We start from the raw sequence: 16,664 nt of genomic DNA, 5'->3' as shown, positions 1-16,664 counted from the left end.
TTAACTTATGGATATAATGTGGGTAATAATAGGATGGTTTGGGGCGAATGGGATATGATGTGGGTATAAATAGGATGGTTTGTGGGGACTAATAGGATATGATGTGGGTATGAATAGGATGGCCTGTGGGGACTAATGGAATATGATGTGGGTATGAATAGGATGACTTGTGGGGACTAATGGGACATGATGTGGCCATGAATAGGATGACTTGTGGGGACTGATGGGACATGATGTGGGTATGAATAGGATGGCTTGTGGGGACTGATGGGGTATGATGTGGCCATGAATAGGATGACTTGTGGGGACTAATGGGATATGATGTGGCTATAAATAGGATGGCTTGTGGGGACTAATGGGATATGATGTGGGTATGAATAGGATGGTTTGTGGGAACTAATGGGATATGATGTATGTATGAATTGGATGGTTTGTGGGGACTAATGGGATATGATGTGGCTATAAATAGGATGGCTTGTGGGGACTAATAGGATATGATGTGGGTATGAATAGGATGACTTGTGGGGACTAATGGGATATGATGTGGGTATGAATAGGATGGCTTGTGGGGACTAATGGGATATGATGTGGCTATACATAGGATGGCTTGTGGGGCTAATGGATATGATTTGGGTATGAATAGGATGGCTTGTGGGGACTAATGGGATATGATGTGGCCATGAATAGGATGACTTGTGGGGACTAATGGGATATGATGTGGCTATAAATAGGATGGCTTGTGGGGACTAATGGGATATGATGTGGCTATGAATAGGATGGTTTGTGGGGACTAATGGGATATGATGTGGGTATGAATAGGATGGTTTGTGGGAACTAATGGGATATGATGTGGGTATGAATTGGATGGTTTGTGGGGACTGATGGGATATGATGTGGGCATGAATAGGATGACTTGTAGGGACTAATGGGATATGATGTGGGTATGAATAGGATGACTTGTGGGGACTAATGGGATATGATGTGGCTATGAATAGGATGGTTTGTGGGGACTAATGGGATATGTGGGCATGAATAGGATGGCTTGTGGGGACTAATGGGATATGATGTGGGTATAAATAGGATGGTTTGTGGGGACTAATAGGATATGATGTGGCCATGAATAGGATGGCTTGTGGGGACTAATGGGATATGATGTGGGTATAAATAGGATGGTTTGTGGGGACTAATGGGATATGATGTGGGCATGAATAGAGTGGTTTGTATGGACTAATGGGATATGTGGCTATAAATAGGATGGCTTGTGGGGACTAATTGGGTATGATGTGATTATGAATAGGATGGTTTGTGGGAACTAATGGGATATGATGTGGGTATGAATAGGATAGTTTGTGGGAACTAATGGGATATGATGTGGCTATGAATAGGATGGTTTGTGGGAATAATGGGATATGATGTGGGTATGAATTGGATGGTTTGTGGGGACTAATGGGATATGATGTGGGCATGAATAGGATGGCTTGTGGGGACTAATGGGATATGATGTGGGTATGAATAGGATGGTTTGTGGGAATAATGGGATATGATGTGGGTATGAATTGGATGGTTTGTGGGGACTAATGGGATATGATGTGGGCATGAATAGGATGGCTTGTGGGGACTAATGGGATATGATGTGGGTATAAATAGGCTGGTTACTGGGGACTAATATGATATGATGTGGCCATGAATAGGATGGCTTGTGGGGACTAATGGGATATGATGTGAGTATGAATAGGATGGTTTGTGGGGACTAATGGGATATGATGTGGGTATGAATAGGATGGTTTGTGGGGACTAATGGGATATGATGTGGGTATGAATAGGATAGTTTGTGGGAACTAATGGGATATGATGTGGCTATAAATAGGATGGCTTGTGGGGACTGATGGGTATGATGCGAGTATGAATAGGATGGTTTGTGGGAACTAATGGGATATGATGTGGGCATGAATAGGATAGTTTGTGGGAACTAATGGGATATGATGTGGCTATAAATAGGATGGCTTGGGGTAAATTGTATAATAATAGAATGACGTGGGGACTAAGCTGACTTGTATGACCAATGAGGTGGCTTGTCGACTCACGGGGAAAATGGGATCAACTGTGGGCATGGGATGATTTGTGCGGCACCAATACATTACGTCTATTTGGTATCAATAGTAGATGGGAATAGTTCAATGACTTCCGTGTGCAATGAATCCAGCAACTACTTGAGACCAGTATGATGACTTGTACGTACCTGTTGACGTAACTGTTCTCTGTGGTAGCGGAATGACCTACTGCTACGGACAATTGCGATGACTTGTGTGGAGAAGTTAGTGGGTGACTTGTGGAATCACTAGAAGGTCATGTGGAATGAGATTATTTGTTGGATTGAATTGATGCAAGAAATTTATGTGATTACTTGTAGGACTGGGCCACTTGGCTGGTCGAGGGATACACATGTGCGTTCTAAATTTCGCAGAGAAAAGGAATACTTTTCGAAGAATGATACTTTGTTTTTGATTTTGTACAACACCCATGTATCCTACCTATACCAGCCAAGTGAGCCCCGGGTTGTAGCAAAGGACCAATTACGACCAAATGGCGATGTGAGGATCAGTTGGACCACTTAGGCCAAGGGTGAAAACCAGTGTTACGACTTTTGTGATTATTATGTCAACTTGTGGGGACCAGTCTTTCGACTTGACACACGGCGTAGTGTTAACAATTACATTTTATTGCTTCCTTAGAAAAAGAACATTTATATCAGCTAGCAATAAATATATAAGTAACAAAAACTAAAACGTTATACATGTATACAAGTATTATCAAAATAAAAACTATGCAATTTCATTTCGTATTGTGAAGCACCTGTTCACACGACTTTATTTAATGCTTTTGATCATTTCAACATCTATATTTAGGTTTTCCGGAATGAATTGGTGATTTTAGCAGGGAATGTAATATATGTCAGGATATTTTGGTAATTTAAATTATATTTAGGGCAAAGTAGTAAAAAATGTAATTCATCTTCAATCTTATTTAGCGAACATTATTTACAAAATGTATTTTCTAAGGTTGCCTTTGACTGGATATGCGTTCTTTTCTCAATTGCTAAATTGTGGTTACTAGTTCTAAATTTAGACGTAATAATTCGTTCTTTGGTATTTAATGTAGCAAGGTAAGGTTCGAAACTGCAGTTGTTTTTACATGCGTTCTTAAATTTGAATTATCTTTTTTATATATTTTGTTTCTAGAAATGTAAATAGTTTTTGTATTAAAATGTTTGATGAATTGCTTTTAAATTTATTGAGGTTAAAATATATTATTCTCGTAGATTCTCAATGTATTGAGCGTATCTGCTTATGTGCTCGTTTGTTCGTCATCATTCAAGTTGATCCGATAAATACTGTCATTAAACTTGATAAATATATTCTTTACATAGAATTCTACTGTCAGTAGAAATAATCTTCCTCGGCGACGTTTCGCCCGAGGGCTTGTAGCAATATGTTTTGCAATGGGCAGACTAATGACGTCACATACGTTCCAAGTATGTCGTACAGTAATCCCTGTGTCTTCTCATTGTCTGTATTTATATATAAGTACCAGTGTCAAAGATCGTCTGTTATCTGAAGTGGCGTCATAGCAATGGAAAAACAAGGTCAATCAATTTCACATTATAGTTTCGTGACGTCAGTAATATCGTTGCCCCCTGTCTTTATTGCAACTCAAAGGTTTTGACTCACAACTTGCTTTATGTCTCTATAATTTCGCTTAAGACCAAAAGTTAACATACTAAATTTATTTTCTGTCGCCATTTTTGTTTTCTTACATGTCGTCACGTCTCAGCATATCTCAGTCATATATTTCTCCGTATAGCATGTTTATATTATGACATTTAATAAAATGCAATAACAAGACTAATCGAATTTCTAATGGCATTAGCAGATATTGAATATAATTAAATATGTTGCCATGGAAACAAATTGCGTCACGACATGATTGGGATAATCGAGTTTTATATCACGATAATACTTTATGGTACGTCCTACTAATTCAATGAGAAACGAACAACACACCGTGTGTAAGTCTCGCAACTATTCACACAGAGTTGTCCAGTCTGTCTCTAAGTCTAGAAAACAACTTGAATGAATCGTTATTCGCTGTCGATTCCCGGTGACAGCGATATCGATCCGCCACATAATACCGATTGTGGTTGATTGATTGCTTGGTTGGTTCAATGCTCTACTCTGAGTAAATAGTTGTACGATTGTGAATATGCAAATCATCTATGACGTGTGTAAATTATTGCATAATTGCATTGTATGTGTTTTCATCACGTCTGTAATTGGATACGGTATCACTCGCTGTGAGTGCGTATCCGACGCCACGTCATATATCCGTATAAATGATTTTAAAATATTCAATTAAGAGTAATCATCAAGTCATTCAAATATTATAACGTGCTTACGTAATACGTATTTTAATTGGTTATGCCATCATTAAACAATACGGTTAAAAGCCATAGTTCCATGGACATATAGACTACACTTTATATCGCCATTACTTAGTAAGAAATAGACCCTGTAAAAGAGGGCCTATGGTAAGAATTAATGCAAATATATTTACTAATGTGGTTTTTATTAATACTGATATGAACCAGACTCCAAAGACAATGCGCGACAGTCTTTAATCCTTTTTAGTGGTCATCACGATGTAGGATTTGGATTCTGGTTTACCGATCTACCGAGCTTGAGTCCAACGCCGCAACCACTGTGCTAACCGGTGACTGGTTCTTTTTCGTATCATTAACCTATAATGATCAATATTAACCAACAAAGTCTGAAATTAGCTTACATCTAAACTGATGAAATAAAAATTTAAACAATTTCGCAAACAAGTTCTGTATGATTTAAATATTAAATATTCTTCGCAATATCGTCTATACTGATAAAAAAATAAAAACACTGTTTCTTTCTATTAGATTCGAATAACAGTTCTTGCAAATCAAGAGTCTGAAGCTATCTGCGAACGAGGAGACACTATATAATGATGGCTCATGCAGCGACACGCCCTCCACGCAAGAATCCGCACTTTTTTTTTTTACTTTTAACCACGCGTCTGTAAAGCATTGACGTGTATGTACCCCATCGTGAACGTATATGTGAAAATGTCAATTATCTATTTAATCGTCGTCAACAATGGATTCGTGATTTTACGGATAAAGTGGTGATTTACACGAATCTAGATATGAAACCTGCTGATACTTTGTACTGAACAAAAGTTGCATTGTTCAGTAGTCATTATTTTACACAATGATGGGCACACGTGTACTATTTACTATCTGTACGGCATTTCCCGCCTCTTCACTATATGTACATGAACTGTGACAGACAAATTTATAATATAATAAACACATATACATGTATTTAAATTTTGTAAAATACTTTATATTTTCTAGGAATTTATTTTCACTATTTTCTCTGAATGGATGATTCAGTGAAAATAAAATCTGGCGAAAATAGCATTTTTCCTGTGTTTTACATTCATCTCGTCAAAAATCAGTGACAATAAATTCAATACAAAACACTCAAAAAGTCTTATCAGCGAAAATTAATTCCAGCTAAAATATTTTGCAAGTATTTTACAAGAATATGCACCATAATTTGAGAATTACTTCAAAGCTAGTTGACTTACAAATGGGTCAATAAGGTGTAGTTTAATTAATGGTATAAACCTAAACATAAATGTCTCATAACATGTTTTCAATAAGTACTAGTATCATCATGTGGACGTTTATCGACGAATTATTCTTGTATTTTCTGTTTTATTGATTTGCTGCGCATTTTGTTAATGTATGTGTATACTTCTATTTTGCCGTTTAATAGCGAGAGTTCAAGTCTATATTATCATCATACCAGCGGTAGTCGTCGCGCCACGCATGTGAGATATATGGGTCTCATATAAACAAAGATGGTGACTTTGACTGTTGCGCAGATCATCGAGTACAAACTGGGATGTTTCTAAGCTTTAATTAGGTATTTTTTAGGGATTGGAAGGTGTCGAAGGAGGCACCGGCGTAAATTAGTGCAAGTCGCGTCCGGGTCAAACCTCATACTCGTGATGTCCATTAGAAGAGCGCATTGAATTGTGGGAAAAATCAATGTTGGACAACCCGCCAGAAATCAACAGGTGGGGGTGTCGCTCGCTGTACCACTCATCGGGTGGCGTTGCACAATGGCGTTCACATGTGCGTTGCGTGGCGGTTTAAGGAAAGGGTCGGTATTTGCAGCAGGGGGGGGGCTTGATTTGTATTCATTTTTTTTACTGGATATGCATCTTCCATGGCTTATGTACAAAGCTTGTCTTCCGATCACAGAAATACTACCTTTGTAGTCATTAGAAGCCAGTTTTTTAAGGATTTGTTCAATATTTGGTGTGGCACTGCCATATAATTTGATAAAACATACATACAATAAACTCCTACAGCTCAATAATGATCATATATATGCTGATTACTATTCAGACATAACAGCAAAATTAAACAGCTCAAACTACGATTTACAATGTGTAGTGAGTATTATAGAAACATATATTCTATTGTACAAAGTTAATAAAAAAAAACGTTAGATGGAAATTGGCTATTTAACTCTGTCTTATATTAAACAACATAGATATCATGTCATATATATTAGATTTCTTTTCCATCCGACTAAATCTTGATTACCTGCAGAATTATATATGTAATATTGCCCAATAGAAATGTCTAATCACATCTATTAAGGACAAGTAATTCAACCATGGAATAGTATTAACTTGAATACATGGCGTCACGATAAACCCATGTCATTCATATTTTGTAAGGCTTTGTTGTTATACATTGTCTATAATTGCGTGCAGGATATTCATAATTCCAGTATTATTATTATTGTTACTTTAATAAACATCGTACATGTGCACTAGATGTTGTTATCTATTAAAAACCGCCCTAGCATAATATGCGTTTTTTGTGTTGCAGCATGGGTACCGAGTTTCAATTCAAGTACCCCTCGCGGGGATAGTGGTGGACGTTTACTGCATATACTGACTACGAAAAAAGCCAAGATGCAAATTCCGGCGTCTGCCTTGATCATGGGGAATGTGTGTATAAATAACGAAAACTATAGAGGGCGCTCTTCTAAATGTATCCCTTCTAAGAGGGAGTGACATTACTGATATAGTCACAATATTCAATACATCTAGATAGCCTAATTGACTTAGTAAACTCAGATTGTGTACCACAGTCATCTGTATTTATTGATTCGTTGAACATGTGACCTTTGCATAGTGTATGTGCATTAATATTCAACTAAATTTCGAAATGAATAACAACTTGAAGAAAGACACCCCCGGATAACTATCAGAGAAAATGTAAGGAAGTAGTAACTTAAGTACCTGGAGCAAAAACAATTATTTAAAATAATCACTACAAATACATTACTTCGAAAAACGCACGTTAAAACGTAGAGGCACAATACATAATAGTATACAAATCTAAATAGTCTTATACAGACGTGTGTGGAATTCGACGCAATTGTACGTATGCCCCATGTATAATTGAATTTTTTACTGAATAAATCATGTGCAGGCACAGATTATAAGAAAGTGTAAATAACTTGACGCCTCATACACATCATACAAGAGAAGTACTCAGGCTGGCACACTATATATATATATTTATACATATTATTATTTCTATCAACATAAACCCAATGCGATGCAAACAATCGTGACTAATCCAGCGCGACAATGCTAAGACTCGGAACTAGTAAGACAGGTAAGTACAACGTAAAAAACACACGTATATTCTTCTGTTCGATAACAACCGTTAATATGCTATAGGGTTCTCGTCAGTAGAATTCTCAACAATGTAATGGGTCGTATGCTACGTTAATGTCTTCGTCTCGCTAATGTTACTGACCATTTTTATTTCACCACTAAATTTTCTCCCTGGCATTTTTATATTGTTGTTTATCGAAACTCACATTGTCGTTGACGTTTTGAGTCTACTTGGTCATCGTAGAAATTAGCATTCACTGCAAATAACACGAGATGACGGAAAGTAAAATACAATCGTGTCTTAAGTCTGCAATGTTTACGTTGGCGTCATGGTTGCTAGGTAACGTTTAAAGAATTCAAGATAGAATACGTACTTGTTAGGGTTTGCCCATTAGAAAATGATGGGTGATAGAACATGCGCAAATTATTGTTTTTATTCATTTAGGTTTGAGCTAGATATTTTTATTCGTGACGACGTTGTCGTTATTTTGTTGTGGCTTTTCCCATAATAATCTCCGTAGATTTTACCAACCCTTATTGAATCGAACACACTATTATGACACTGGAGACGATGAGCACGATGTCGTGGATGTACTGTGGCGTTTCATTTACATACTAATAATTACAGTAAGACGATACAGTTCGTCACCTTCGCATTCGGTTGGCTTATCAAAGTTGCACACCTCCCATTTCCTGGGATCTTCATGAGAAATGATAAAATCAGTTACTTCGGCGCTGAGGTTAACTTGCACTTGACAGAAAAAGGGTCAAGTCTAAACATCAAATCAAACACAATTTACGGTCTAGCTGTACTCACTCAAGTTCTTCTAAATTCGATCTAAGGATTTTGGTGAATCAGATTATTCACGAACTGACAAAAGTCTGAGCCATTAAAATGATCCATTAATTAATACAAATTGGGAACTTTAACATTGTCTGTTTCTAATATTAAAGAAAATGATTAGTTGTCCATTTGCAAAATGTTTTTTTATCTTTATGTTGTTGTTTACAAAACCCAAATAAAAATGTATGATCACCCAACTACTTTTCGCACTAAACCTCCATGGAAATGATGATTTTTGAGCCATTTATCATTTGTGTGGTGAAAACATCTCATCATTATATTGCAAAATTGTGTTCGCTTACATATGATGAAATTATAAATAAAATAATGATTAAAGAAATCATATGTAGTTATAAAATGGATACTTGTGGTTGCCACGAACTATTAGGAAGTTCTGATACATATTCTTTATTTTGTGAAATAACGCTTTATCATGGATTTCTATGAATGTTTTCAATTCTCGTTTTTCCACAAAAACATGTCGTGAGTTTGACTTAATAATAACTCGACGCTTTTGAAACATCACAAAACAATGTTGAGAATGCAAAGCGGTTCTATGATTCACGATGTCAACAATGTTATGATCTGTGATTGTTAATCAATAACACAATACTGAATTGACGAAAGAATATAAAACCAAACATAGTTATCTATTTCAACGACATTGTGTACACAGTGATCTGACGATTTATTCGTGTGCAGGCTGATAAGGCAGAGACAAGTATTAGTGATTTTAGGGGATTTGAAACCAGGATGACTAAACTGTTCACGTCTATAATTTCTGTTATTTTGGGCAAAGATATGACCCGTGATATAATCGTTCCGCTCAATAGACGTCCATGTATTGACTTTAGAACCACACACACGAATAAATCATTAGGCCCCGTGATTGCTTGCACCCATCAATATCATTTGGCCGCCACATAAGCGATTTATCGCTAGAGGGCGTAGATAATCCAGAATTGCGAATGTATCGTTCATCAGAAACCATAAATGTTAATAAAAAGACAAGTCTTGATATGTTTACTTTCAGAAGAAAAATATTCCTGTTTTAGCGTCACTACTAATGACAGTTTGTTCGATATATGAATAAATGTTCCGTAGATAGTCAAATTGTGATTGCAACATTGACCCTTAGCCAGTGTCAGGAAGAATGAATAAATGTATATAGGAAGTAAATGACAGCAAATTTAACGTGAAATTTTAACTCCATGAAGGTCAGGACGCACGCCCTCTGGTGACATTAAAAAAACTCAGAATGTCGACACTTGGTGGCACAATCACATCAAATTCACATTATTTTTAACTTCAGGAGCAATTATGATTTCCTGCCATAGATACACAAATTTCAGATTCTAAAATCTGACTTGTGAATTTTAATAGGCCAAGTGATGACCATGGTAGGCCATGAGCAGCCAATCAGCGATAGCGCCACAGCTGTCGATTTTCTGCAGTAATAAAAGACAAGCCGTGTACACGTATTAAATCCCCATGACGAACTTCAAAGCAGCTATCCTGAGAGTTTCAGTGTTGCTGTTGAGAAGGTGGTAATTTCAAGTTGGTGAATTGAAATGAAGGTGTAGTCATGACTTTTGAGTGGTCAGGGTCAACAGATGGTGGAAATTAGAGATGTTGACCTAGCCGACTACGTACTTTTAAATAAATTGAATCAATCAGCGTAAACTTAGGAATTTTGAAGTTGTTATGGGATATGCCCTCACACCACCAATCTGTATACTGACCCACCTAGACAACATGCAATATTGGCGTTCCTTTTGTCTAGAAAATGACTTGCATTCACAATTTAAAATAGCATTCACACAACATAAAAGTTATCAACCTTGCTATTCATTTATGCGTACTGTTATAGGTTTAATTATTCACCATGTTTTATTTTATAGCTAAATGCCAAATTAACTACTGAATACTTGCGACTTTAAAATCTAATGAATTTAAAACATTTAATTTTGTTAGTTTCTAAGGTTCATTTGAAGAAGGTTGTCAAAGTCTCGTGCAAGATAGTATCAAGATAGTAGTTGCACTGTCACAGGTACTACAACTCCATAATTGAACACATACAGTAAGTTTAACAACTTTTATTGTTTCAGTTTTTATGATTAAAAAACTATGATTTGGTATACAAAGTAGCAAAATATATTTTACAAATTTTTGTCAGTTATTGGAAATGTTGAAAAATCCAAAGTTCGTCATACATACATGATTTTTATGTGCAATAAAAATATATAAAATTACCATGAACAGAATATATCGGTAGCACATAATTATCAAAGTAGCAGGCTCAATGGTTATTTGGAAAATAGAAGACTTAAGTTATTTCACATAAAAATACAAGCACAACATTAAAAATGCATATCCCGTGAATACAACTGTTCTATGTACATGTATGGAAGCACAGTAACAAACACACAATTTCAATGTTGACAGTAATGGAGATATTACAAAAATGAACAATTAGTTGCACTAAACCATTTCTGTTGTGTCAAAATGATGTAGATGGATAAAAGCAATGCTGTTCAAAGTAATATATAGAAAGACCACCACAGCTCATTATTTTCATTAAATACTTGCTTATTTGCACAAATTAAATTTATCTTATTAGACTAATTAGATTTTATTCGCCAGATAAAAATCCTTGCTTAAATAAAAGAATTCACTTGCTGTCACCTGAATGCTCTTTACATGCCAGGGGTTCTGGGTAATGCATGTATCTGGTTGCATTATCAGTTCAATTTTTGAACACAAAAAATATACTATGATTAATATGGACGGAATGTAAGTAATGATAAACATTAAAACTAGCAGCCCCCTCAACTTTCTAGTTTGTCATCATAAAATACTACCATATTTGAATACATTAGATTTATCTAATTAGACGAATGCATTTGGTTGTGTAGTGGTCTTATATACGGGTAAATACAGCAACTTTCTCAAAAACAAGATTTGTTATCAATAATTTTCTACAGAAACAATAAAGACGATTTGAATAGTTTTTTTGCCACTAGAGAAACCTTTTTGAAAAAGTTTATTTAAAACCCTTCTAATATTTTACACATCATATACATGACCCCTTAAGCTTGCGATAATTTACCAACATATATCAAAATATACAAGCGATCTGAAAAAAAATAAAATTCGAGTAAAAGCATCAAAATGAATTATTTAATTAGTGTGCAGCGAGGACAACATAGTTCAATCCAAGTATGTACAGATTTGAAATGCATGACAAGCAAAACAATATAGCACAAAAATACTTGTTACACATTTCTTTGAAATAATCATGTATCAAATCAATAAAATATGGATCAAAAATGAATTGAATTAGTATCTGCCAAGATAGGTCCATCTACAACAATGATCAGCGATGATTCCTATTTCTGGTTCAGAGGGAAACAAATCATGGGTTCATCTGTGATGTACGGTAACAAGAAAATGGTGGAAAAACCAGGCTTTATGTCACTTTATAAATAGGGTCTACCTGTATTTCTAATTATATTGGCACAGCCGTACACAGTTCAGTTAACTGTCATATGCACATGTCTTGTGTCCTGATTATCACATCTTCAATTCATTTTTCTTTTCTTTTCTAGAAAGAATTCTTTTTTCTTTATAAAATATGTGGAAAACTATTGGTGGTTGCAAATGGATGACACTTATGAGGTGTATGAACACGTGCCAGATCTTTAAAAACGAAAATGCACATTCTCTGTTTTGAAAACAAAACAATAACATCTCGCAATAATGTCCAGAAACAGGTGCAGACTTTCATGATGTCAGAGGTCCTCTCCATTGACTCTGTATTTTTCTATTAATTTCAGCCAATACTACAGAATACACCAATTCCTTTTCTGTGGATATATTAGCAAATGCATCATCTTCCCTCTCTGAGTATAAAAAAAACACATTAACATTAATAAACTGTGTAATGATAAGAATGGTGTGAACATGCGCAATGTAAGGAGCTGAAGGTGGCAGTGTCTTACAATATGGGATTGTGTCGATCTGCGCTAACATGCTACATGAACCTGCATTCATGAAAGGTATGTGATAATGATACAGAGTCTGCCATCCACCCAATTACTGTCATAAATGCTAGTCCAAAAGGTAATTATGTAAGCTTTATTACACAAGAGGGAATAATGAACTAAAATACGAAGGAATACCGATTTCTCCGCCGCAACAAGCACTAAGAGAACATTTTTTATTATATACTGTACTCCATTATGACCAAGTCAGATTGTGTCTTTGCAAGAACGATATGCATGTTACTTAATAGGAAGTTCAACAAGTATACCTGGGAGAAGGAAGTCCCCAAGTGTTCTGAATTGTACGAGGAAAATGAGCATGTTACCTTAAATACGGTAATGTTTATGTTGCGGGGTAGATTTGCACAGAAACAACATTTTAAACAAGCAGCCTGTCGGCTGAGATAGCTCCGCTGTGAGCAATGCACATGGCAATTAAAGAACAGAAGATATCATTAGAAAATGAACAAATCTGAGAGACGTCCACATGTAGTACCTATATGTATAATATATCAAAGCAATTGGACTTGCGGTTTTCAACAAGAAGTCGAAAATATCACTTTTTACCAAAAATTACAAAAATATTCATCAAAATTAGAGAATTAAAGATATCATTACAAAATGAACAAATTTGAGAGAGGTCCATATGTAGTACCTATATATGTAATATCAAAGCAATTGGACTTGCGGTTTTCAACAAGAGGTCGAAAATATCACTTTTTACCAAAAATGACAAAAATATTCACCAAAATTAGAGAATTAAAGATATCATTACAAAATGAACAAATCTGAGAGAGGTCCACATGTAGTACCTATATATGTAAATATCAAAGCAATTGGACTTGCGGTTTTCAACAAGAAGTCGAAAATATCACTTTTTACTAAAAATGACAAAAATATTCACCAAAATTAGAGAATTGAAGATATCATCATGAAATGAACAAATCTGAGAGAGGTCTACCCAAGGTACATATACACCAAGTATCAAAGCATTCAGGCTTGTAGTTTTCAAGAAGAAGTCGAAAAAGTAAAACATTGACACGGACGATGACGACGACGACGACGGACAATCACTCATATGATAAGCTCCGCTCGACAAAGTCGACAGCGGAGCTAAAAAAGATCATAAAAAAACAAAAGTTTCTAATGATCAACCCCCTTAGAGAATGCATTAAAACTGACCTGACCCATCTTTAGGTTTATTAACTGATCCCTTTGGCCTTCCTGGCTTTCTTCTCTTTACTGGAGGTCCACCATCTGCACTTGATTCTTTATCTTTACTTGATGATGAAGAAGTAGAAGCTGACGCTGCCGCCGCCACACTGGCTTCATATTTGTTGATCTACCAATGAATTAATTATTTAATAAAAGTATAGAAGAATGCCATTTTCAACAAAAGTTTAAGTCTCAAAACATAAGGGTATAACACGACATGAATAAATTTTAATTTAATGTGAGAAGCTTACTCTTTTTATATGGTTTTCAATTTCACTTGCACTGTAATAATCTGGTCGTTCCCTTTTCACTCTTTCTGTTCTTCTCCTTTTTACATCAGTTTGTTCTAGAAGAAATGATATTTTTGTTGGTGTGAATTAATTATGACTTAATACAAATGTCCTAAAAGCAGTTACTTGTCTTTATTTGCAAAATAATAACAATATATTATTGTAGTACAATCAAGTTGTGAGTAATTTTTTTTTTAACATTCAAAAAATATTTGTGAAACATTTTTTCTGATAAATAGCTGTTCAGTCAGCTATACTTAATTATGTTTAAAATGAAAGGCAAACAAATAATTCCACCTCAACGCCTGGAAGTGATGGCCACTTTAATTGGTTTGAGGCGTATTCGGTTTGTTTTCAATGCTTTGAAATATAAGAATAATATCATTAAACATGTATTATTGTCGAACAGTAAATTGTTATTTACTAGAAACAGAGTGCCAAAAAACTGCCAATATTTGTTGCTATTCAAGTTAAAGAAATTAACACCTTTTTGTGTGACATAAAATACTGTTCTACTACTTGAAAACCCAGCCGATCTTGTACCTCAACCAACAAAATCTTGGCGGTGCGGAGGACACCATGGTTAACAGGTGATAAAAATGCAAATGACAAATTAATGACGCCCAAAGAAATTCATCTCATTGATACAAACCAATTTAGTTCCCTCACTAAATTGCTACGTATTTCTGTTCTAGTAATGCGACTCATATTGAGACAGTGAATCACAGGAAATCTGACCACTGATGAGCTAGGACAAGCTCAAACAATATGGATTATGGACACACAATTAACGTTATACCTTGATGATATCAACATGATTAAAAACTGGAAATAAGAAAAGAAGTGCACTTGAGAGTGGGTAAACGGTTAATATTTTGATCAGAGGACTGGTGTATTAGCTACTGTACTGGAAATAGCTAACGGAAGTGAACATCTCAATTGGGGAGTAGGTCGGGATAGGGTTTGCATATATATAAGCACGCTATTTACAAATCTTGTCTTCACTAGAACAGTATGATCTTAATGAAAAGCAAGTTCCACGATGAATATAGGCACATCATGCAATTTAATACATTTACTTTATGCCAGAACATAAAAAATGCAAATAATACAAAAAACAAATAAAATTCGGTACTACCTGGGGGTGGTGGAGGATTAGGTATTTTTCTGCTGAATGTGTGGCCACAAGGACAGCTCTTACAAGCTACAGGAATCTGAAAACAAGACATTAAAGGTGGCCATTAGAAACTCAGAGTGGCAATGGCAGAAAAACTATGGAAAATATTTTTTTATTTCACTTTTGTGCTAATTATTTTAATGATGAAATTGGCTTAAATTTTTAATCTCCTCTGTGTGTAATATTTTTTCCCTAACAAATAGGCATGCAGAATTTTTTTCTTTCTGTTACTGATCCATGCAAGATTATTTTCCCATGATTTTTTCCTGTGCAATTTGTTTTTCTCATTCTGCCATCACGCCCCCGGAGTTTCAAATACTCCACCCCTTAAAATAAAAATTATCATAAATTAAAGCAAAAGTGAAATATAAAAATTGAATAAATTTATTTCAAAAAATCGACGCACCCTGTGGAAATGTGTCTGATATGGTAAAATATTCATGGTAAAGTTCAGTGACCTCTAAAATAAAAGAATGTCTTCACATCTTTGAACTTTAACACCCTATCAATTACCCTTTTGTAAACATTGTAACAGAAACAAGAATTATTTAAACTGTTTATTATTGTACAACAAACTAGAAACAATTCAACCAGAAACATGATCCGCATACTAAAAAAACAATGAGCTTTTGTTTCGCGTCAAATATAGAAGACAGATTGGCAGCTGCAACTATAGTAAATACTAGTAATACAGAATGCCTTTATGTTACTTTAATAAAAAAATAACCACTCCGCGGCCACGCAAAGACAATTAAATATAAATAAACTGAAACTACAAATAAATACGTATTATTTTACATTCACTTTAATGAATAAAAAAACAAAAACAAACATAAGATAGAAGAAACCCTTTCTCATAGCGTGAATGACCAACGTCACTTTTAGTAAATATAGTTATCTTCACTGTGAGGAACATACCTGTGTGCCACAATTCGGGCATTGCTTATGAACCATCATCTTGAGAGCCGGTTATGATGAGACTATACGTCTCCAAAATAGTAAAAAGTAAATGAATTATTTTATCAGGCGAAAACTCCCACCGCGGCGGCCACCACTCGGTCATAAGTTTTGATTCACCACATCCGCAGTCAGCTGCCGATACAAAATGGACGTTCAATACGTCATCGGTTAAACCATTATTTTCAAGGGTTGGTCAATGACATATTCGGATCTCCAATCACAAGCCATGTTGGTAGAGTAAACATTAAAATAACGTCGCAAATGCATTCAAATGCAGAATAACGCAATGTAAATCATCTATAGCATATGTACCTATTACTCATCTCTGTAAAATA

The 16,664-nt window shown here is 35.3% G+C and overlaps 1 protein-coding gene across 1 annotated transcript; it reads right to left on the bottom strand.

The window, feature by feature from the left end:
* Positions 1-10,725: 10,725 nt before the first annotated feature.
* Positions 10,726-16,505, bottom strand: LOC100374696 (UPF0547 protein C16orf87 homolog). Its single transcript, XM_002739097.4, has 5 exons — positions 16,288-16,505; positions 15,331-15,406; positions 14,154-14,248; positions 13,870-14,029; positions 10,726-12,546 (listed from the first exon to the last, which is right to left on the bottom strand). The coding sequence occupies exons 1-5, from the start codon at positions 16,324-16,326 to the stop codon at positions 12,428-12,430; spliced, it is 489 nt and encodes a 162-aa protein (XP_002739143.1). The 5' UTR covers positions 16,327-16,505; the 3' UTR covers positions 10,726-12,427.
* Between the last annotated feature and the right edge of the window lie 159 nt (positions 16,506-16,664).

Source organism: Saccoglossus kowalevskii, chromosome 6 (genome assembly GCF_978046115.1).
Source record: "Saccoglossus kowalevskii chromosome 6, keSacKowa6.1, whole genome shotgun sequence".
In the NCBI taxonomy this organism is placed as follows: Eukaryota; Metazoa; Hemichordata; class Enteropneusta; family Harrimaniidae; genus Saccoglossus; species Saccoglossus kowalevskii.
The sequence above is the reverse complement of the archived record's forward strand: the minus strand, read 5'-3'. Positions and strand labels throughout refer to the sequence as shown.